A 22,742-nucleotide genomic window follows, 5' to 3' on the forward strand; every position below is an offset into this window, starting at 1 on the left:
AGTAGTATGGAGGCATTCACTTAGTAGGAATGGTCAGTTAGTATATTAACTACAAATGGTTCTTTTCTCTTTTCCATTAGAAAACTAAAGTTAGCTTATATCTGGTTACTGGATAAACTTGAAAGTTATGAAACCGTAGTTCTTTATTAAAGGTTTGTTGAAGCAAAACTTGTGCTAACTCAGACTGTCCATTAACTCAGTAAATACAAATTAAAGAAGGTTTTACTGTTATGGTAGTTCATCTCCTTTATGAGATCATTGAAGCTTCCTAGATTTTATGAAGTTGTAATCCTCACATGTTTTTGTTTCATAAGGTTAAGCAAAACTGTCCTTTTCTTTTTTAGGATAACATGCTCTTTTGTGATTCCTGTGACCGAGGTTTTCACATGGAGTGTTGTGATCCGCCACTCACCCGGATGCCAAAAGGTGAGAAATACATTCTGAAATCAGATTGGCAGTATAAAGGGCATGTTAGTGAAAGCACCTTTTATCTACTTTGTTAAATGAAAGAATAATTTGCATCTTTCTATTTGGGATTGTATAAGTAGGAAGAGAGCTGTCTCCTTAAAGGTGGGGATAGTCTATTGAGGCATCCTAACGTTCTTATGTGTATGGATTTATTATTTTCCTCTATTTTTGATGTTTAAGTATCCGTGGAGAGCGAAGTAGTTCATTTATGAATGAATATTTGCCAGTCCTGTAGCTAGAGGACAAAATACTTGCCTTGTGTAATATTTTGAAATATCTCTTTCTGTAAAGGAAGAAATGAAATTGTATTAGATCATGTTGATTATATCAGTATTGATTATTTCACCGTTCATCACTTTTGAAAGGCCTAGAGCATCTCTGGTTTATTCAAAACTTAAAAAAATGTTTTAATAAAATGATTTGCAAATGAGTAATTTTTGTGCCCTAACTCATAAGAGTACAGCTTAATGTTATTCTATTCTTTTGACTCCTGTTCCTTGAAAGGTATTTGGTTGGAAGATAACTGCCTGGTGGTTGAGCATCCATCTTATTATATGCTTATAGTTTCTTAAAAAAAAAAAAAGTCCAGTTAGTCTCTCCTGCTTTTTCCTTATCACAAATTCCATTTTTAACTCTGATTTTGTGACTTAATAGGTTTCTTAAGTAAAATGCTTATAGGATATTTGATAATTTCTTCTTGGGAAAAATTTTCCTGTGGATGGCAAGGACTGAACCTTAGGTATAGTCAAGTTATTCCACTTAGGATCCTACTTGAGTCCCTCTTACATCATTCTGTTGGTTGTTACCTTTTGAAAAGTCTAAGATTTATATGTATTGGAAGAATAAATACCCCTTTCCTACCTCTTCCATTTATTTGAAGTCTGGGCAGAAGGCCTTCTGAGAATCCTTCAAGATAAGAAAGATTTTCTTAGGACTTCATTCCTGTGTATAGTGCCTACAAAAGTTTCATTGCAGCTTAAAGCAGGAATCATTTTATTTTGAAGTAATTGCAACTTACAGAGAAGTGGCAAAAATAGTACAGAGACTTCTTATTTCAGCCACCACCAGCTTCTAATGTTAACATCTTATAAAACCGTCGTACAATTACTGAAACCAGGAAACTGACATTGATATGATACAATTAACTAATCTGTAGACTGTATTTGAATTTGTGGTCCAGAATCCGGTCCTGGATTTCACAATGCATTTAATTGTCATATTTCCTTAGTCTCTTCCAGTCTGTGTTAATTCTTTGTCTTTCCTGACCTTGACGCTTTTGAAGAAACTGGCCAGCTATTTTGTAGAAAGTCCTTAAATTTAGGCTTGTCTCTTTCTTTATCATGATTAAATTAAGATTATGAAGTTTGATAAGAACAACACAGAAGTGATACTGTATCCTTCTTAGTGCATTGTAGTGTGGGTGTATAATACGAATATGTCTTATTACTGGTAATGTTAACTGGTCACTTGATTACAGTAGAAACCTGACCTTAAAGTTACTCTTTTTCCTCCTGTACTAACTTTAGCATCCATCAGTGATTCTTGTTTGCCCTAATTTTAGTTTGGTGTTTACATGATGATGGTTTTTTTGCTTCCATCATCCCTTCTACATTTATTAATTGGAATTCTGCTACAAGGAAGAGCTATCCCTTTTCCTATTTATTTGTTCAATTATTATATTATTAATGGACTCATGGATATTTTATTCAATAGGTTATAATCCATTGATGTGATTATCCCTTTCTTTGCTCAGAATTACCCAGATTTGGCTATTGGGAGGTCTTTCAAGTTGGCTTCTAGGTCCTTTTGACATGCCTTCCTCATCTTTTGAGCACTTCTCCATTTTCTGGCACTGTAAGATGCTCCAGGTTATCAAGTATTTTCCTTGCTCCAGTCCTGGAATCAGTTATTACTCTATGGAAACCTGGCTTCTTTTCTTATAGAATGGTAATTGGAAACTAATAATCTGGGTGCCAGGGGGTAGAGCAGGGCTTTTTAACGAGGATCAGTGGACTTCAGCCATATGTGGGCTTTAGGATATTTGTGAGTCTTTTCCAGTTGTTTGTAGAATTTTGTGTGTATACGTTTTCATGTTTATTTTTCTAAGGGGCTTCCATCAGATTTTTAAATGGGAGTCCTTGACCTAAGAAAGGTTAAGAACTCCTACTAGAGTATCTGAACTCTTTCCATGTATCTCTGCCTTTTGTGCTTTATGTGGAATTGTATTTTTTATAGGCATGTGGATATGTCAAATATGTCGACCTAGGAAAAAAGGACGGAAACTTCTACAGAAGAAGGCAGCACAGATAAAACGGCGCTATGCTAACCCAATTGGACGTCCGAAAAACAGGTTAAAGAAACAAAACACGGTGTAAGTTGTACTTGTGGCAAGGTGAGGGGAGAAAAGGATAGGGTCTTCTCTTGGTGTAGGAGTCACTTGTTTGCCTTGTGAAAAAAATTCCAGTTGTTACAATTGGCACTTTTATGTAATAATAATGGCTATACTTACTGAACTCTTAATAAAGTGCCAAGTTAGAATAAAGTCCTAAGTGCCTTACGATGCGTTGATCATTTAATTTTCTCAACAACCAAATGAAGTAGTATTTTTGTTACTCTTATTTTTCAAAGGTGGAAACTACAACACAGTAGATTAACTTGCACAGTCTATAGTAAGTGTTGAACTGGGATTGAAACCCACAAGTAGTTTGGCACCAAAGTCTAACTCTTAAACACTGCCTTATATTGCTCGTATGTAAACAAAGAAAAAATTATATTATAGCATTTCCCAGATTCCTCTCCTAATGTGGTCTCAGTAGTTTATTTATATTATATGTACAAATAATCACTGGATAACTTTTGCTGTTGAGGTCATAGCCAAGTCCCATTTCTATGTCCTGATGTAAAATAAAATAATGTGTTTTTCATCTGTTAGCAGAAATCAGGGATATAATTATCCCTTGTGGACTAGGAAACTGGGCTATATCTGGAGGACGTGGGGCAAGATTCAGTAGCTAATTCTTTTTTGTGTGTGTGTGTGAGTGTCTATAGTAATTCCCTTTTGATGATATGTAAGATATCTTTAAGCCTGTAAACCTGTATTCTTAAAAATTTTACCCACCTTTCCTACACTTTAGACTGTCTTGAAGATAATAACTGAAAGGAATGGGCATTAGCAGCTTGAAATATACAGCACCAGTATTGTAGTTCATATTCTAAATCTTAAATCAGGCTTTAATTTTCCTATAAGATGATCTTTTGATTCCTGACTTTGTGTTTAGAGGTAAAAGTGTAACTCTGAGTTGATACAGAGATCATAGGACTCTATACCTGGAAGGGTCTTAATTGTTCTCTGGTCCAACTCTCATTTTATAGATGAAGACAATGGTGTTTAGACAGAATGTGATTTCTCTAAGACGTGTAGCTAGAAAGTGGCAGAATTATGACTTAAACATTCCTTCTGACTCCCAACCTTAAGATTCTTTTTGCTATAAAATACTAGACTCTCCAAAAATATTATTTCTAATAACAATATTACTTCTCATTCCTATAATATTTATGGTTTATGGAATAGTCTTAACAATATAGTTTTTTAAATAAAACTAGAGGTTATTTACTAATTACATGTTATATATTAAATAGAAACCTTACAAGGATTTCTTTTTTAATAGTTACCCTTTTACCTGTTTGATTTTTTTAGATCAAAAGGTCCCTTCAGCAAAGTTCGAACTGGTCCGGGAAGGGGCCGGAAACGTAAAATCACCCTTTCCAGCCAATCAGCATCGTCATCAGAAGAAGGATATTTAGAGCGAATAGATGGCTTGGACTTCTGCAGAGATAGCAGTGTCCCCTTGAAATTCAACAAGAAAACCAAAGGGCTCATTGATGGCCTTACCAAATTCTTCACCCCTTCCCCCGATGGGCGGAAACCTCGAGGGGAAGTGGTAGACTACTCTGAGCAATATAGAATCAGGAAAAAGGGCAACAGAAAATCGAGCACTTCAGATTGGCCCACAGGTAAAAGTTTACTTAGAAGCAAAATGTATTCCCAAAGTGTATTATTTGGAATAACACTAGTTATCTAGAATAGATTTACAGTTGATTATTATCTATGGTTATGGACTAGAAGAACATATTAAAGGTACATATTTAGATTAAAGTAAGGTGGTGACTGTGGCAGGGATTGAGAGGCTGGAGATGAAATTTTAAGAGTGGGCAAATAGGAACTCTTAGGCAAAAGATGGTGTTTTTTTTTTTTTTTTTTTTTTTGTAGAACCGCAAAGAATCTTATAGAAATTTAAGGTATTGACCTTAAATCAAGGATATCTTTACATTTCATAAATTACAAAACAAATCATGTGATGAGCATCATGATGATTATTTCCAGAAGGAAATTGGAAAGAGTATGGGTGGATAAAATGCTGTTGATCTAAGCATAGAGAAAAGACCAAAATACATGCGAGTATGATAAGGTCACTGATATTTCTACTTCAAATCTTGGCAAATATAGTTGTAATATTTCATGAATTATACTTTAAAAGAGAGAAAGGGAGAGAACTACAACTTCAGACCATTTACTTATGTATTAGGCTAACTTTCCTAATTTTCATTTATTTATTTAAAATTCTGTTTATTGAAACTAAAAAACAAAAAAATAATTCACTCATTTCTCTTACCCTCTACCTCCCACCTTTCTTCTGGCAAACAACCAATCTGTTCTCTTTATCTGTGAGTTTGGTATGTATGTATGTATATATGTATGTATGTTATTTATTTATGCTGAATAATGTTATACACAAACACCACAGTTTCCTTAATCCATTGATGCATTAGGTTATTTACATATCTTGTCTACTGTAGATAATTCTACAGCGAACACGGGGGTGTATATATCTTTTCAAATGAATGTTTTTGTTTTCTTTGGATTACATACCCAGAAGTGGAATTGCTGGATTGTATGGCAGTTCTTTTTAATCTTTTGAGGAACCTCTGTACTGTTTTCCATAGTGGCTGCACCAATATACATTCTCACCAGCAGTGCACAGAGGTTCCCTTTTCTCCACATTCTCACCAACATTTATAATTTCTAGTCTTTTTGATAATAGCCATCCTGACAGGTGTGAGGTGGTATCTCCTTGTGTTTTTGATTTCCATTTCACTGTTCATTAATGATGTAGAGCATCTTTTCATGTACCTGTGGCCCATTTTTACGTGTTTGTTGGGAAAATGTTCAGATCTTCTGCCCATTTTTAAGTGGATTGTTTTTGTGGGGTTTTTTGTTTGTTTTTTGAGAGAGAGAGAGCATGGAAGAGGGGGGAGGCAGAGGGAGAGAGAATCTTAAGCAGGCTCCATGCTCAGTACAGAGCCCAACACAGGGCTCGATCTCACGACCCTGAGATCTTGATCTGAGCCGAAATTAAGAGTCAGAGGCTTAACCGATTGAGCCACTCAGGTGCCCTGTGGGTTGTTTGTTTTATGCTATTGAGTTGAATGAGTTCTTTGTATATTTTGGATGTTGACCCCTTATTGGATATATGATTTTCGAATATCTTTTTACATTCAGTAGGTTGCCTTTTTAGTTTGTTGATGGTTTCCTTTGCTGTGCAGAAGCTTTTTAATTTGATGTAGTCCAGCTTGTTTTGTTTTGCTTTTGGTTTTCGGTATGAGATTTAAAAAATGATTGTCAAAAACTATGTTAAGGAGATTATCGCCTATGTTTTCTTCCAGGAGTTTTACAGTTTCAGGTCTTAAATTCGAGTCTTTAATCTATTTTGAGTTACTTTTTGTGTGTGGTGTAAGAGAGTTGTGTAGTTTCATTCTTTCACATGTGGCTGTCCGGTTTTCCCAACACTATTTATTGAAAAGGCAGTCTTTTCCCCCATTGTATATTCTTGGCTCTTTTGTTGTAATTCACTGACCATATATATACGGGTTTATTTATAGGTGCTCTTTTCTGTTGCATTAATCTCTGTGTCTGTTTTTATGCCAACACCATACTGTTTTAATAACTGTAGGTTTGTAATATAGTTTAAAATCAGGGAGCTCTAGTGCTTTGTCCTTTTTTCTCAAGATTGCTTTGGCTATTTGGATTCTTTTGTGGTTGTGTACAAATTTTAGGATTTTTTTTTTCCATTTCTGTGAAAAATGCTATTAGAAATTTGATGGGGATTGCTTTGAGTCTATAGATGGCTTTAGGTACTATGGACATTTTAACAGTATTCTTCCAATCCATGAGCATGGAATATCTGTCCATTTATTTGTGTCTTTAATTTCTTTCATTAATGTCATATATATGTGTGTGTACACACAACACACACACACAGTGTTTTGTCTTCAATGTACAGGTCTTTCACCTGCTAGATTAAATTTATTCCTAGATACTAGATATTTTACTCTTTTTGGTGCAATTGTAAATGGGATTGTTTTCTTAATTTCTTTTTCTGGTAGTTCATTGTTAGTGTATAGAAACAATTCAGATTTTTGTGTATTGATTTTGTATCCTTCAAGTTTACTGAATTCATTTATTAGTTCTAAGAGTTTTTTGATGGAGTCTTTAGGGTTTTCTCTGTTATGTCATCTGCAAATCTTTTCCAACTTGGATACCTTTTATTTTTTTCCTTGCCTAATTGCTCTAGCTAGGACTTTCAATCCTATGTTGAATAAAAGTAGTGAGAGTAGGTAGCCTTGTCTTATTCCTGATCTTAGAGAGATCTTAAAGAGAGGAAAATCTCTCAGCTTTTCACCATTGAGTAGGTTAGCTGTGGGCTTGTCATATACGACTTTATTATGTTGAGGTACGTTCTCTCTATACCTGCTTTGTTGAGAGTTTTTATCATAAATGGATGTTGAATTTTGTCAAATGCTTTTTCTGCATATCTTGAAATGATCATCTGATTTTTATCTTTCATTTTGTTGTTGTGGTGTATCGACTGATTTGTGGATATTAAACCATCCTTAAATCTCTGGAATAAATCCTATTTGATCATGGTGTATGATGACCCTTTTCTTGTATTGTTGAAATCAGTTTGCTAATATTTTGTTGAGGATCTATGTTGCATCTATGTTCATTGGGGATATTGACCTGTAATTTTCTTTCTTTGACTGGCTTAGGTAATGCTGGCCTCATAAAATGAGCTTGAAAGAGTTCCCTCTTTTATTTTTGGAAGAGTTTGAGAAGGATGGTATTAAGTGTTTTTTGAATATTTGGTGGAATTCACCGGTGAAGCTTTTGTTTGTTGGGAAGTTTTTGATTATTGATTCAATCTCCTTAGCAGTAATTGGTCAGTTCAGATTTTCTATTTCATCATGATTCAGTCTTGGTAGGTTATATGTTTCCAGGAATTTATCCATTTCTTCTAGATAGTCACGTTTTTGGAGGTATAATTGTTCGTAGTAGCCTTCTATGATTTTTGTATTTCTGTGGTATCAGTTGTAGCATCCCCTCTTTTTATTCACTTCATACTTGTGTATCAGGCTGAGTTCCCTAGTTTTCAAAGTAGAAAAGATCTGTAGAGAAGACTTAATAGTGTAGCAGGTAATTCAAGTCATTAGCTGTCTTGATAATTAAAGTTTAAACTAGTCTCATTGCTATTTAGTGCCGTGAGTTTACAGACTTAACCCTGTGAAGTAAGTAAAAAAGCGTCTGAGGAAAGTAGAAGAATGAGAATGGACTCCTTTGGGTCACAAGGGCCAAAGATGTAGTATTTCTTATACTGCAAGAGAATTTCTTAACGTTAATTTCCTTCCTCTGAATGTCTCATTGGTGATTATATTCAGTGCTTCTTCATTCCTGCTTGTATAAATGGTTGATTGGTCCAGCACAGGAGAGGAAATCATCATTGTCAGGTCCCCCTTTTTATGCTGTATTGATTGGCTTTTCACCAGAATGGCAATCAACTAATTACTCTGTAAGTGCTTAAGTACTTTTCATGTCTTTATCAGCCATGTACACGGTAGTTCCAGTCTGAGTACATTTACCTAAGAAAATATGCAAGCCATTTAGGTTGGACCTAGGAGGAAGGAATCTAAAGCAGATCCTAGTGAAAGGCATTTTTGAATTAAGTGTTTCACTGGAGATGGATTATTACAAGAATCTCCTGGATGGGGCGCCTGGGTGGCTCAGTCGGTTAAGCGTCTGCCTTCGGCTCAGGTCATGATCCCAGGGTCCTGGGATCGAGCCCCGCGTCGGGCTTCCTTCTCCGCGGGAAGCCTGCTTCTCCCTCTCCCACTCTCCCTCTCTCTGTCAAATAAATAAATAAAAATATTAAAAAAAAAAAAAAAGGATCTCCTGGAAAGTTTTAGAAATAGAAATTATTAGAGAAAATGTATAAAGCATATGGAGAATCGGTATTGACTTTTTGCATTGGTGTTTTTGCTGTAATTGGCTTTGTAAGTTTATGAATTGTAGAGTTTAAGGAACAGTCTGCACCATCTGATAGAATGCTGCTGAATGATCTGTGCCTGCATCCATCTGTATAATGCACTAGGGGGCATTAAAGTCACATAGTATCTTCAGATACATATTTTTCAGTTTGGGAATATTTTCAGTGGTGAGTCCTTGTCCTTATTCTTCTTACATTAAGTGAATAACAGACGCCCTATATTCTATTTAATTTGAAAAGAACTGTCACAAATTGGTCTTTTCTGCCATTACTTACACAAATAGGAAATTAGTCTATCGGCGGTGTCATCTGCAAGTGTAGAAGATAATGATCTACATAATCCCCCAATACTCCTTTCATGAATTTCCTTGCCCATGTGAGGAAGATACATCATTTACTGAATGATTATTATAATTTGTCATACTTACCTAGAGGATTATCATCTGTGATCCTCAGATTTGTGGAGTTTTGCTTATTTAAAAGGGCACCCAGAATGTGAGGGGAGTATGGTAGTTATTTCGAAGGTTATCTTCTTGCTGAGATAAGAATGTACTGGCCTTATGAAGATCACAGGATCATTAAGGTTTATAAAAGGAACAAATTTTCTGTGTTTTGGTCCCATGTGATGAAAATCATGTCCTACTGTAACATAAACTTCTTCCATACTACCAAAGAATGAAAACAGCAGTATTTGAATTTTGATATATTAAATCCATACTAAAAATTTTTTATTCATATTATTTCAAAGTTTCATATTCCTTAGACCTTTTTTCTGTTCTGCTTTTGTATATATTATTATTCTTTTACATTTTTATTTAAATTACAGTTAGTTAACATACACAGTATAATATTATGTAGTATTAGTCAAGTGTACAGTATAGTGTTTCAACACTTCTATACATCACATGGTGCTCATCAAACTTTTGTATATATTATAATATATAATTGCATGTATTGTATATTCACATATATGTACGTATATATTATATACATGTATATATTATAGTATACTAAAATATAACATACTAATGAAGTTGAAATTTAGTTATGTAATAATTTTAAGAAGTTTTAGGACAGGTCAGGTTTTCATTATAAGCAGATACAATATTTACTTATTATTTACTGACCCATCTTTATAGGTGTCAGTTTATTGCTATCCTCTTCTCTTGTAAAAATAATATTAAGGTCTTCAAACTGAAATTATTAAACTAAGGATAATATTAATAACATATGAGCTCTTTTTTTATGTGCAGACAATCAGGATGGCTGGGATGGCAAACAAGAAAGTGAGGAACGGCTTTTTGGGAGCCAGGAAATCATGACTGAGAAAGATATGGAATTATTTCGTGATATCCAAGAACAAGCACTGCAGGTAAAGTTGGATATTCAGATTGGACAAATAATTTGGTCATGGACAAGAAACAGGATCCTGGGTAAAGCAGTAACAGCAATTTATTTATCGGTCTGATCTGCTAATAGATGTGGTTTGTGTATATACATAGTCTGCTTGTTAACATATTCCTTTTAAATCCATTATGACTGCTTTGGTTTTGCAGATAAACAAGTTTCTTTTGGCTACCAGTATTTTTTTTTTAATAAAGATTTTATTTCTTTCTTTGAGAGAGAGAGAAAGCGCACGTGCCTGTGAGCACGAGCCGAGGGAGGGGCAGAGGTAGAGGGAGAAGCAGACTCCCCCGCCCAGCAGGGAGCCTGATGCGGGGCTTGGTCCCAGGAGACTGGGATCATGAACTGAGCCGAAGTCAGACGCTTAACTGACTGAGTCACGCAGGTACCCCTTGACTACCAGTATTAAATGAGTTTGGTTTATTTATTTTCTGTCAATGAATGAAGAAGAGTTTGGGATTTGACCAACCAAAAAACAAAAACCAAGCTTTTTTCAAGTGATAAAACACTCATATTCATTACTGCTAGAAATATTTATTAAATGCTTTTGCCTTAATCCTTTGGGACATGTAGCAAGATATAAATGTATAGACAGAGAACCTACTTATGCTTCAGATGCTAAAGATGCCCAAGTGAATGACAGGATTCCTTCTCTCAAGTATAGTCTAGGAGAGACTTGTAAATAAATAATTTCATTCATGTGGAAGGTTTAATTGTAGGGTACATAATGTTTTGGGAGGATAGCATCTACCTGTGCTTGGGGAGGTCAGAGGAGGATTCATTTAGGGAAAATACTATATGAGCTGGTCTTAAAGAATATGTACGAGTTTATCAGGATGACAAGCAATGGGTTCCCATATAATCAGAAGGAAAAGAAGCGCAAAGACTTGAAAATGGGGGAAAACATGCTTAATTGTGGGAATAAATTTTCACATAGGATAAAGAATATTAGGTATAGATAACGATAAGAGATGAGATTGGAAAAGCGCAAGGGCTAGATCATAAAGGCTCTTCTAGATTATGTTAATTTATCCTGTGTCTTTTCTTTCTTTGCCACCAACTCACTATTGGCCAAGTTGAGTTCTCTCTCTTGTCTTGAAAGTAAGAGTTTATAAGGCTGATGCTGGGGATTCCTGTTGTATAGGTGACACTCTTTGGATTAAGAAACCCATTTGTGAATAGATTGTTTGTGTAGGTCATTATGCCAGTATTTTTGAAAAATAAAAACAGTATAAATAGCAAACATTTGCTGAGCATTCTGCCGTCTTATGATTTAACAAAGTATTGGCTTTGAGTCACCTAGATCTTGGTTCAATTTGTGGTTTGTCATTTACTGACTTCTACTTTGGGCAGGTTGTTTAACCACTGAAGGCACATTTCTTTTCCTACCAATAAGAAAAACAAATTGTTACAGATGCTATAGTAGAAATTTACATGGAGTTCAGTGGAAATTCAAAGGAGGAGGTGGTTGTTCCTTTTTTGAGGAACTTTTTTTCTAAGTTGCAGACATAATGGTAATGTCCTTTTATTCCTACTCATCTGTGCATATTTCCTAAAAATAAGGATGTTCTTGCACATGATCATAGTATGATCATCAAATCGGGAATTTAACGCAGATAAAGTATATTATCCCATCTGAAGATTTTATTCAAATTTTATCAGTTGTACTACTAATGTTCTTTTATAGCAAAAGGAAAAAACAACTTGCCCTGGGTTGTTACCCAGTTTAGGATCATGTGTTTCATTTAATGGTCATGTCTCCTTAGTTTCCTTTAATGTAGAACAATTCTTCAGTCTTTATCTTCCATGATTTTGACATTTCTGAAGTGCATAGGTCGTTTATTTCATAGACTGTCCATCACTTTGAGCTTGTTTTATGTTTCATCAAGATGAGATTCAGGTGATCCACTTTGGGCAGAAATACTATAGAGGTGATGTGTCCTCTGTGCATGATATGGAGGTATGTAGTATTTATGTGTCCTGTTACAAGTGATGTTAACTCTGAACACTTCGTTAAGGTGGAATTTCTTCTCTGTAAATTATTTTCCTTCTCTAAGTATCTTCTGGCAATACACTTTGAAACCATGTAAGTATCCTGTTTCTCACCAAACTTTTACCCACTGGATTTAGCATCCAATGGTGATTCTTGCCTGAAACTATTACTTTGTTGGTTGCTAAACAGATGATTCTCTAATTCCATTATTTCTTTATGAAGTTTATTAATTGGCATTCTACTGTAAGGAAGAGGCTTTTTTTCTTCCTGTTTATCTATTCATTCCATTTAGACTCAAAGATTCTTATTTTATGAATTATAATTTGTTGCTATCGATATTTATTTTGATGCTTACATTGTTCCAGATTTGGGCAGGGGAGCCTCTTCAAGCCAGCTGCTGTGTCCTTTTGACATGTCTCCCTGTCTTTTTTTTTTTTTTTTTTAACTCTGTCCAGTTTATTCAACTCTTTTTTAAAATTAGGTGTAATTGACATATAACATTCTGTTAGTTTCAGGTGTTGTACAACATAATGATTCGATATTTGTATATATCATCATTACTTTTGACCACAGTGATATGTTCTCGGCTCTTACTGTTCTAGCTGTAGATTCAGCCATTTCTCTAAGAATCCTTGGTTTCTTTTAGTGGAAAGTGGGAGTAAATGGCAGTTTTGTCTTTTTACTTGCTCAGGTCCAAAGAGGTATCTTGATTTTCTCTCTCTCTCTCTCTCTCTGTTTCATACTCCATATTTAATCCATCAGCAAATCCTAGTGGTTCCACTTTCAAAATATATCCAGAATAGGACTACTTCTATCTATTTCTACCTTTACTACCTTATTCTAAGCCACCATTATCTCTTGATTAGGCTGTTGTAATATCCCTAGACTAATCTTCTTGCTTCTACTTTTGTCCCTCACCCCAATATCCAGTCTGTATTCTTTATACAGGAGCCAGAGTAAATATTTTCAAACTTAAGTTAGATCATACCACTCCTCTGCACAGAAAACCTTTAATGTCTTTCAGTCTTGTTTAGAATTTTTAGTATATGTGCTGCTGAAGCAAGCACTTGCCTAGAATTTTTAACAAAGTTTTTATCCTTATCTTTAAGACCCAGTAGCATCTCATGGCTGCCTTTTTCTTTGGCTACTCCCCTTGTTCTGGCCCTTGTTCATTTGACTCCAGCCACAGGACTCCTCTTTCTTAGACAACCAAGCACCCTCCTGCCTTGGAGCCTTTGTACTTACTCCTCCCTCTGTCTGGATTTCTCTTCCTTTTTTCTAAATGTCTGGTTGGCAGGAGTTGGAATAGTAGCAGTGTGAGGAGAAAGATTGACTAGAAAGTGTTAAAAGGGATGCTGAGCCTTGCTGAGGCCCAGTGGAGACACTATAAATTTGTATCAACAGTAATCTAGCTAACTGTGTGTTTCTTCCAGCATTTTATTAAACTTGTGATTGTCCATGTGTGTATCTGGCACCAAGGAAATAAAGAGCTAGATTTTTGAATTCTGATTTGTGCTTATTTTCATTGGCAGTGAACTAAAATTCTTACGGTGGTGTTATTTCTCCATGAGGTTCTTTGATTTAGTATTCATGTGCCTGGCATGATATGAGAGCTGTAGGGTGAACAAAAAGACATACTCTACATTTTTTTTTTTGGACATAAACTCAACTTTCATGAAGCTTTCAGTTTCATGAGCGAGACAATAAAACAACAGTCGTATACATAAACAGTCATATAAATAAATCTTTAATTACAAACTGATAGGTAATAGGAAGAAAATAAGAATGCAGCAAGAGATTATAACAGGGGCTTCCTGATCTAGATTGCTGGAGGTTGGGATTCCTCTTCTAGGGAAGTAATAATTTACAGAGACCTAAAAGATGAGTAGAAGGTCAGCAAGTCAAAGAGCTAGAGAGAAGAATTTTCCAGCCTGTGTAAATGTTTTGAGGCATATAAGAACTTCATAAATTTGAGGAACTGTAAGAAGACCAGTGTAACTTGAGTACAGTGAATAAAAGAGTCACACAAGATGAGGCTGGAGAGATAGGCTGAGGACATTAGTTAGGATTTGGGTTTTTATTGTAATTGTAGTAGGAAACCATTGAGTGATTTTTAGCAAGGAAATAGCAGGATCAGATTTGCATTTAAAATTTTTTTTTCTGGCCACTATATGAAGAATGGATTAGAATTAGGCAAGAGTGGAATACAGAAACGCTATTTAGAGGCTTTTTCAGTGATAAAGAAGACAGTAGCTTAGACTAGAGAGGTGGCAGTGGAAATGGGAGAGAAGTGGATGGATTTAGAATATATTCTAGAGATGGAATCAGCAGAACTTGGTGATAGATTTGATGTGTTGTTTGAAGGAGCAAGAGGACACCGGGGTTGACTCCCAGGTTCTCTGACTTCATGAAATAGAGAAAGTGGATTGAAGCCAATTGGGAAAAAGTTACCATTGCTTAGATTATATGATGTTTTGAAAACATTTACAAAGATAATACATGAAGTAATTTTTGAGAGACTAGATCTGGCTTAGTAGAAGCTCGTTCAAAGTTTGTTTCAAAAACATTGGAGGAAGATTACAGGGTCTTAGGTGATCGCACAGCTGCACCAGTAAAAGATAAGTGATACTGGAATTAATTTTTGAATTCATCCAACCGACAACCTATCATTTATTGCATGCCATCTTGGTTCTAGGAACTGTGCTCGGTCTAGAGGCTATGAGTAAGGTATAGTTTTTATTCTCATAGAGCTTACCATCGTAAGAAATACGCCCAGAAAAGCAAATCCAACATTTGCTCATAGTGATTTTATTGAGTAATGAAGTTTTGTATGGTGCATTATCTAATTGAATCAAGAATTATTGAAATGTTTATAAAAAAGGACCATCTATTAATTGGTTTTGATTTTTTTTTTTAATTTCAGGAGAAGTAAGAATATCATTTATCTGGTACTATGTTTCTTCATTAGCTATACAATGAATACATTCACTAAAAAAGAGCCACCTCTGAAAAGAAAAAAGTATGAGAAATTAGTAGTATATGCTTTTGTTTTGGAATTTTTTTTTCAACAGTAACCTTATGGGCCTGGAGGAAATGATTTTTCTTTAAAGTTCCATCACCAGAAAGAAGCATTTGTATTCAGCTCATCCCATTAGAACATAATAGCCTTTTTGGAATATATACAATGATTTTTACATAAGATATCACCAAATAGCACATTATATTTCCGTACTAATTTTAATGCTTTCTAATTTTGAAGAATTTGATTGCCTTTTTTTTTTTTTTTTTTGGTATGGCTGTAGAAAGTTAACAGGGCATTTTTTGAAATCTGGGCTGTTAAAATAATCGTTTTCTTTGCATAAAGAATTAGACAGTTATTAGAAATGGAATAAATTAGATTCAGCAACTCTCCTAATCCTGTGAGGTAAGGATTGTTTTTACCATTTTACATATAAGGAAACCAAGACTTTTAGTTGAGTGACTTTCCTGAAGTTATATAACTAGTAACGGCAGAAGTGGAGTTTGAACTCAGGCCTATGTGGCTTCACATCTTCTGCCCTTAATCACAATAGCATCCTGCATTACGCTGTTAAAATAAAAAAAAAAAGTTATAGAGGCATCAAAATCATAAGGCATGTACTAAATCCAAGTAGGGAAAGGTACATAGAAGATAAACAGCAAATAGTGACATAAGAATAGGAATTAATGTAAGTCATTGCTATATTAAATGATACAGATTGTTCCATATGGTCAGAGTATACTAAGATTAGTAAGAGTTGGTATGATTGGAGATGATTACAGAAGAAGCAGACTTCAAGGATGATTCAGATTTAGGTATAATGGAGAGAATGAGGGCTTACCAGGTAGGATAAACAATATTAAGTTGAGCTTTCAGGAATAAATGACAACTATAAATATGAGAGACATTGTGATTATTGGTCCATCAGATCAGCACATACTTGAGGGCCTAATATATGCAAGTCACATTGTGGAGATGATGTAGAAAACACAGTAGTTGCTCATAAAGGTGTCATGGTACAGATAGTCCTTGCTTTGCATGGTACTGTGTTAATGGAAACGTGCCGAGTAGAATCGTGTCCATTCTTTATACATTTCTGTGGTGACTGAGATTTGATCTCAGTTTAGATATTCATAAGTTTGAGTTAACATAGCACCATATAAAGCAAGAACTGCTTGTATTTAGTTTGATAGATAAAACAGAGTGAATTTTTGTTGGGCAATGGTAAGAAATATATTGAATAACTAGTATAGGGCTGAATTTTGGAGGGCTAGTTGTGGGGGGGGTCCCCTGGGTGGCTCAGTTGGTTAAGCATCTGCCTCTTGATTTTAGCTCAGGTCATGATCTCAGGGTTGTGAGATTGAGCCCCACATCAGGCTCTGAGCTGGGTGTGGAGCCTGTTTAAGATGCTCTCTCCCTTTCCATACCAGTCGGCCTTCTCTCTCTCTTTAAAAAAAAAAAAAAAAGCTAGCAAGAGGACATTACATTAGTCTTGGCATGCCAGGATTTAAAGGTATACCCGTGACTGCTTTTTTGTTGTTGGAATGATTTCTCTTTGGTACTGGTGAAATTAGAGATGGGGAGTGGAGGCTTGCTTTAGTGTCTTAGGTGTTTGCCCATTAATTACAAGTCATATATTAAAGGCTAGTTAAATGTATTTTGAATTCATTCCTTTGACAGTTTAGCACAATTTTATTATTTATTAAGATAGTGGTTAAGAGCCTACGTATTAGAAACAGCCTGCACAGGTCCAAATCCTACCTCTGCTGAGTGATCTTACTTAATAGATTTGTTGAAAGGATTGAATGAGTTGATATTTGCAAAGTGCTTAGTGTATCATTCATATAATGAGCACTAGATAAATGTGAGTTTCTGCTAGTTGGTGCTAGGTGCTAGAAATTCTTAGATAAATAGAAAATGTGTCCCTGTTCTCCAGTTGAAGAGACATTTATAAACAAAGCTATGTGGTTAGTAATAGATACCCTTTTACTCTGTGCCAGGTACTACATACAGCATTATATATAAGTTTTTTTCATTTAGTACAACCTTGTTACTTGTTCCTGTTTTACAGATGAAGAAATGAAGCCTTATAAAGATGTCTTACCTAGAGTCATATAGTTGTTAGTATCAGAATCAATATTTGAACCCATTCAGTCCGACTCCAGATCCATGAATCTAGTTCATGGTATCATGCTGCCATAGAGATATACATAAGATGAAATGAGAATGAACAGGAAGGTATCTGTCTAGGGATGTTAGGGGAGTCTTCATAGAAGAGGTGATATTTGAGCAGGCTGTTGAGGGAATGAGTAAGACTTTACTATTGGGCAAGAGAAGGAAGGCATTTCAAAAAGAACAGTTTGGGTTTGAGAAAGCTTATTGAACCCTTGGAGTTGCATGCAATTTGTTTGGCTGGAGTTGAAGTGAGAGATGAGATTGAAATGGTAAGTATGGACCAGATCACACAGGTCCCATGGTTCATGTTAAGAGTTTGTACTTTATTTTTTAGTTACAGGAGTTCTTTCAAGTAGTTAAATAGTTCTTGAGGAGCTATTGAAGACTTTAAAAAGAGTGACATAATTGTATTTATGTTTAGAAACTCAGCTTTGGTGATACAGTGAGCATTGGATTGAATAAGACATGAACAAGGACATCTACCAATCCAGTGATTACAGTAATCAGAATGAAAAGTGACTAGGACCCAAATGAAGGTAGAGGAGATCCAGTAGGCAGAGATTTTGAGAAAGATTTAGGATAGAATGGGAAAGATGGGATGTTGGGAGTTGGGGTTGAAGGAGAGGGCAGAACCAGATAAATCTCCCAGTGTTCTTCTGTTTTGAGTGGGTGATACTAAATGTGGAAAGAGGAGCTTTTTTGATAGAAGAAGAGACCTTGCTTACATAAATTGGGGGCTTATATGAAATCTAAAATGGGGGACTTCTGTAGACTGTTGTATATATGGATATGCAGATCAGGAGGGTTTTAGGTAGGAGATATGCCGGGTTATCAGCACACAAGTGATAGATGAAACTACGTAGGTAGTAACTGAGGTTGTTATCATAGATAACATTTAACAATAAATATTACTGAGTACAAGTTACCATCTGCCAGGTGCTGGAGATACAGCAGTGAACAAAACAGATTTTTTTTTTAATCCTCATTAGGAGCTTACAGTTGGGTTGGGGCTAGGTTAAAGTAAATAGTATACCATGTGGTAGTGTTATGGAGAAAAAACAAGGGAGGGAGAGAGAATTCAGAGGCAAAGGGTGGATTTGTGCAGTTTTAAATTGTTGGGTTAGGGACTGCCTGACATTTAACAGAAACCTGAAGGAGGTAAGAGAATGAACCATGTGAGTATCAGGGGGAATAACATTCCAGACAGGGGAACAGAAATGCAAAGGCCCTGATTGAGATTTGTATTTGGCATGGTCAAGGAAACACAAAGAAGGCCAGTGTGGCTGGAACCGAGTAAGTACGAGGTAGAATAGAAATTAGGTGATGAGAGGACAGAAAGGTATTGGGAGGTCAGATATGATAGGGTTTTCTAGGTCATTATAAGGACTATGGCTTTTACTCTGAGTGAGATACCAACCCTTGGAGGATTTGAGTAGAAGAGTAACTTAAGTTTGAACAGGATTACTCTGGTTTCTATGTAGATTGAGGCGGAAATACAAAAACAAGGAAACTTAGGAGGCTATTAGAATTATCCAAGTAGGAGATACAGGGGTTTGGAACATAGTGTTAGAGGTAGAATTGGTATTCTGATTATGTTTTGAAGGTTTTGAATTATGTTTTGAAGACCATTAGGATATGCTGATGGTTATGGGATCATAAGGAATTATGGAGGAGCAGGTTTGAGGAAAAAAAGGTCAGGAGTTTGATTTTGAACACATTGAATTTAAGATTCCTATAAGGCATTCAGGAGAGAAGATATCAAGTAGACAGTGGGATATGTGTGTCTGGAGTTCAAAGCGTAGGTCTGGGCCAAAAATTTAAATGTAGAACTTGTCAGTAAGTTGGTGGTACTAAAAGGAAGGAGACTAGATGAGGTCACCAAAGGAAAGGGCAGAGCTCTGAGCTCAGAGTCCTGAGGTACTCCAACTTTTAGAAATTGGAGAAAGGGGCGCCTGGGTGGCTCAGACGGTTAAGCGTCTGCCTTCGGCTCAGGTCATGATCCCAGGGTCCTGAGATCGAGTCCTGCATCGGGCTCTGCTTCTCTCTCTCTCTCTCTGTCTCTCATGAATAAATAAATAAAATCTTAAAAAAAAAAATTAAAAAAAAAAAAAGAAATTGGAGAAAGAAGGAATGGCCAGTGGAAGAGGAAAATCTTGGAGATACTGGTTCCTTACAAACAAAGTGAGAAAAAACTATTTCAAGAAAGAAGGAATGGAAAATTCTGTGGATACATCAAGTAAATTGAAGACTGAAAATTGATCAGATTTAGTAACATGGGAGTGAACTTGAGAAGCAGTTTCCATGAGGGAAGAGGAAGGTGATTGGAACTCGTTCAAAAAGAAATGGAAGAAGAGAAATTGGTTATAGAAGTAATATGGGGCTACTCTTTTGATGTAGTTTGCAATGAAGGGGAACAGAGAAAGAGAATAGTTGGTTGAAGATGTGAAGGCAAAAGAATATACCCATTTTTTTAAATATGGAAGAAATAACAGTTGTTTATATGCTAATAGAAATGATCTAGTGGAGAGAAACCTGGTGATGCAAAAAAGGGAAGGGAAAATTGTCCAGTATGCAAGTAGAGGCACTTACTTTATATGGGAGCACAGACAGTTGAGCTGTAGTATTAAGGAACGATGGGCTTTGTGGGCACAGAAGGTAGACAATGCAGATGTGGCTTTGGAAAGCTGTGGAAGTTCTCTTTTGACTGCTTCTTAGTTTTCTAGTGTAGTAGGAAGCAAAGGCATTGATTGAAAGTGAAGATGCGCTAAGAGGTGTTGGAGGCTTGAGGAGATAGGAAAAAGTATGAAGTAATTTTTAAGGAAAATGGAAGAGTGAATAGAGTTAGAGAAGCATCAAAGGGCCCATTTGAGGTTAGTTAAGAATTATAAATTGAGAACAGTCAGTGTGATTCTGTGTTTTTCTCTAACCATATTCAGATGTTGGATTATGTGGAGATGTGAATTTAACCAGAGTTGGGATTTTATTGTTGCATCGGGAGAAAAGCAGGGAAGATAAGGATATATGCAAAGATGAAGTTCAGTAAAAGACCTTGGAATCTAAGCTGGATAAGGACGGCATACAGAGAGTGAAAAACTGGTAGGGTCATTGGATTAGAGAGGTCTTACGGAGAGAAAGGATAATAGGGCTGAAGATAAAATTCTAGACTTTATCAGTATATAATGGTAAAACAAGGGAAATATCTGAGTGTAGAGGAACAAAAAAGGCATTGGGGAAGAAAGAGACAGGAAGTAGTCTGTAATCACATCTACAATTCTGAGATCCAGCTTCCTGAAAACTTAACAAAAAATTACTGTGGTAAAATAAAAATAACATAAAGTTTACCATCTTAACTATTTTTAAGAATACAGTCTAGTGGCATGAAGTATGTGTATACACTGTTGTGCAGCCATCACCACCATCCATCTCCAGAATTTTTTTGTCTTCCCAAACTGAAACTCTGTACTCATTATACCATAATTTCCCTTTTCTCCTTCCCCTAGCCCCTGGCAATCACTATTCTACTTTTTGTCTTTGAATTTAACTCCTATAGGTAGGCCTCAGTGGAATCATAAAATATTTGCCCTTTTGTGTCTGGCTTACTTTACTTAGCATAATTTCTTTAAGGTTCATCCATGTTTATTCAGAATTCCCTTACCGGAATTTATATGTATATTTATCACTTGGTATAATACATGAATGTTTTATCCATTCATCCGATGGACACTTAAGTTGCTTAAGTTGCTTTTACCTTCTGGCTATTGTGAATAATGAAAATGGGTGGGCAAATACCTGTTTTGAGTCTCTGCTTTCAATTCTTTAATATATTACTGGTTCATATGAAAATTCTGTTTTTTTGAGGAACTGCCAAACTGTTTTCCACAGTGCCTGCACCATTTTACGTTTTCACCAGCACTGCTCAAGGATTCCAGTTTTTGCACATCCTCTCCAACGCTTGTTATTCTCTGTTTTTTGATAGTATCCATCCTAATAGGTGTGAAGTGATATAGCTCATTGTGGTCTGCATTTGCATTTCCGTAATGATTAGTGATTTCTTTTCATGTGCTTATTGACCATCTGTATATCTTCTTTGGAGAATGAAAAAAATATATAACTCATTTTACAGTAAGATCTCACTTACTAAACAGAATTGTTGGCAAAACATGGTATGAACTCACATGACACCATACATATTCTTTACTTATCCCATTTAATATGAATATTCATATGCTCTGCTAAAGAAATATTAGTGTATCTGATTATGGAGTGTTGCCCCAAATCCTGCCGGGGCTGTTGATTTCAGATACATATGTAATACTTCGCTAAACTCGAAAAATTCAAGATTGCAAAGCACATTCTGTGTGAAGGGTTTCAGCTAAGAGTCTGTGAACTGGTAGCTTCACTTCTTTGGAAAACTAAGCTCCAGTTCAAAAAAAACATAACTTTTGGAATTCAAAACATTAATTAATTAATCAAGGGCAGTGCGTGCTTTGTATCTCAGCCCTCTCATTTTGTTCTTTTCTATCTTTATTCTTCACTGTTGATGTTCCTTTCCTGAAGTTTTTTGCCTCTTTACTTCTCTGAGCCTTTTTTCCCATCTATGAAGTGGGCAAATTCTTTTCTACTTTGAGGAACCAACTGTGGGGATTAAATGAGATAACAGTCTGGCACAGTATTGGCTCCACAAATGCTGATTCTTTTTATTCTTTAAGTTCATGCTCCCTTCATTTTGGAGTATGTGAACTCATTCTTACATATCTCTTTCATCATGCAACTTCTAATCCCTAATGAACAGAATTATTTTTTATTAGAGTGTTTCTATAGGAAAATGTTCAAATAGCAGAAAGACCTCTCTTTCCCTACACTTCACATTCTCATACTTAATAATAAGGGTACACTCCCGCCCTCCACTCCCACTTCAAAATGCCATTCTTCCATGGGGAATGGAAAGGGAAAGTTGAGGGGGAGCTATCTGATGGAAGGCAAGAGGAAGGGAGCGGAACTGTGTATCAGTTGTAGATCAATTGTAATTTTCATGTTTGAACCAGATCTGGACTTGGAGGGTACTGCAAGAGTTGCTTCTGTGTATTGGAAATTAGAATTAGAGTCATTTGGTGGAGGTGGAGTATTTGCAGAAGAGTAATAATCTTTTCTCATAAACTGCTAATAATAAAAGTTTTATTATCTAGAGTAGGCATATTTAAAGTTACCTTTTGGTTTAGTGCCCCCCACCCTTTCTTAGATTGAAAGGTCCATTCTGATTTGGAATATATGTCATCTTTTCAAGATGTTGGCATATTCAAATGAA

The 22,742-nt window shown here is 35.7% G+C and overlaps 1 protein-coding gene across 6 annotated transcripts in view; it reads left to right on the plus strand.

The window, feature by feature from the left end:
• The window catches only part of KAT6A (lysine acetyltransferase 6A), a 107,860-nt gene that overhangs the window by 63,559 nt on the left and 21,559 nt on the right, over nucleotides 1-22,742 (plus strand). For 5 of the 6 annotated variants that reach the window (XM_035003953.1, XM_035003955.1, XM_035003957.1 and 2 more), the window contains 4 exons: nucleotides 345-426; nucleotides 2,704-2,839; nucleotides 4,166-4,482; nucleotides 10,100-10,218. In XM_035003953.1, the coding sequence (XP_034859844.1) occupies nucleotides 345-426; nucleotides 2,704-2,839; nucleotides 4,166-4,482; nucleotides 10,100-10,218 (654 nt within the window). The remainder of the gene's footprint in view (nucleotides 1-344; nucleotides 427-2,703; nucleotides 2,840-4,165; nucleotides 4,483-10,099; nucleotides 10,219-22,742) is intronic. The other variant, XM_035003956.1, reaches the window with a different exon arrangement.

The sequence above is a fragment of the Mirounga leonina genome, unplaced genomic scaffold (genome assembly GCF_011800145.1).
Source record: "Mirounga leonina isolate KUSES-001 unplaced genomic scaffold, KU_Mleo_1.0 Mir_128, whole genome shotgun sequence".
Lineage (NCBI taxonomy): Eukaryota > Metazoa > Chordata > Mammalia > Carnivora > Phocidae > Mirounga > Mirounga leonina.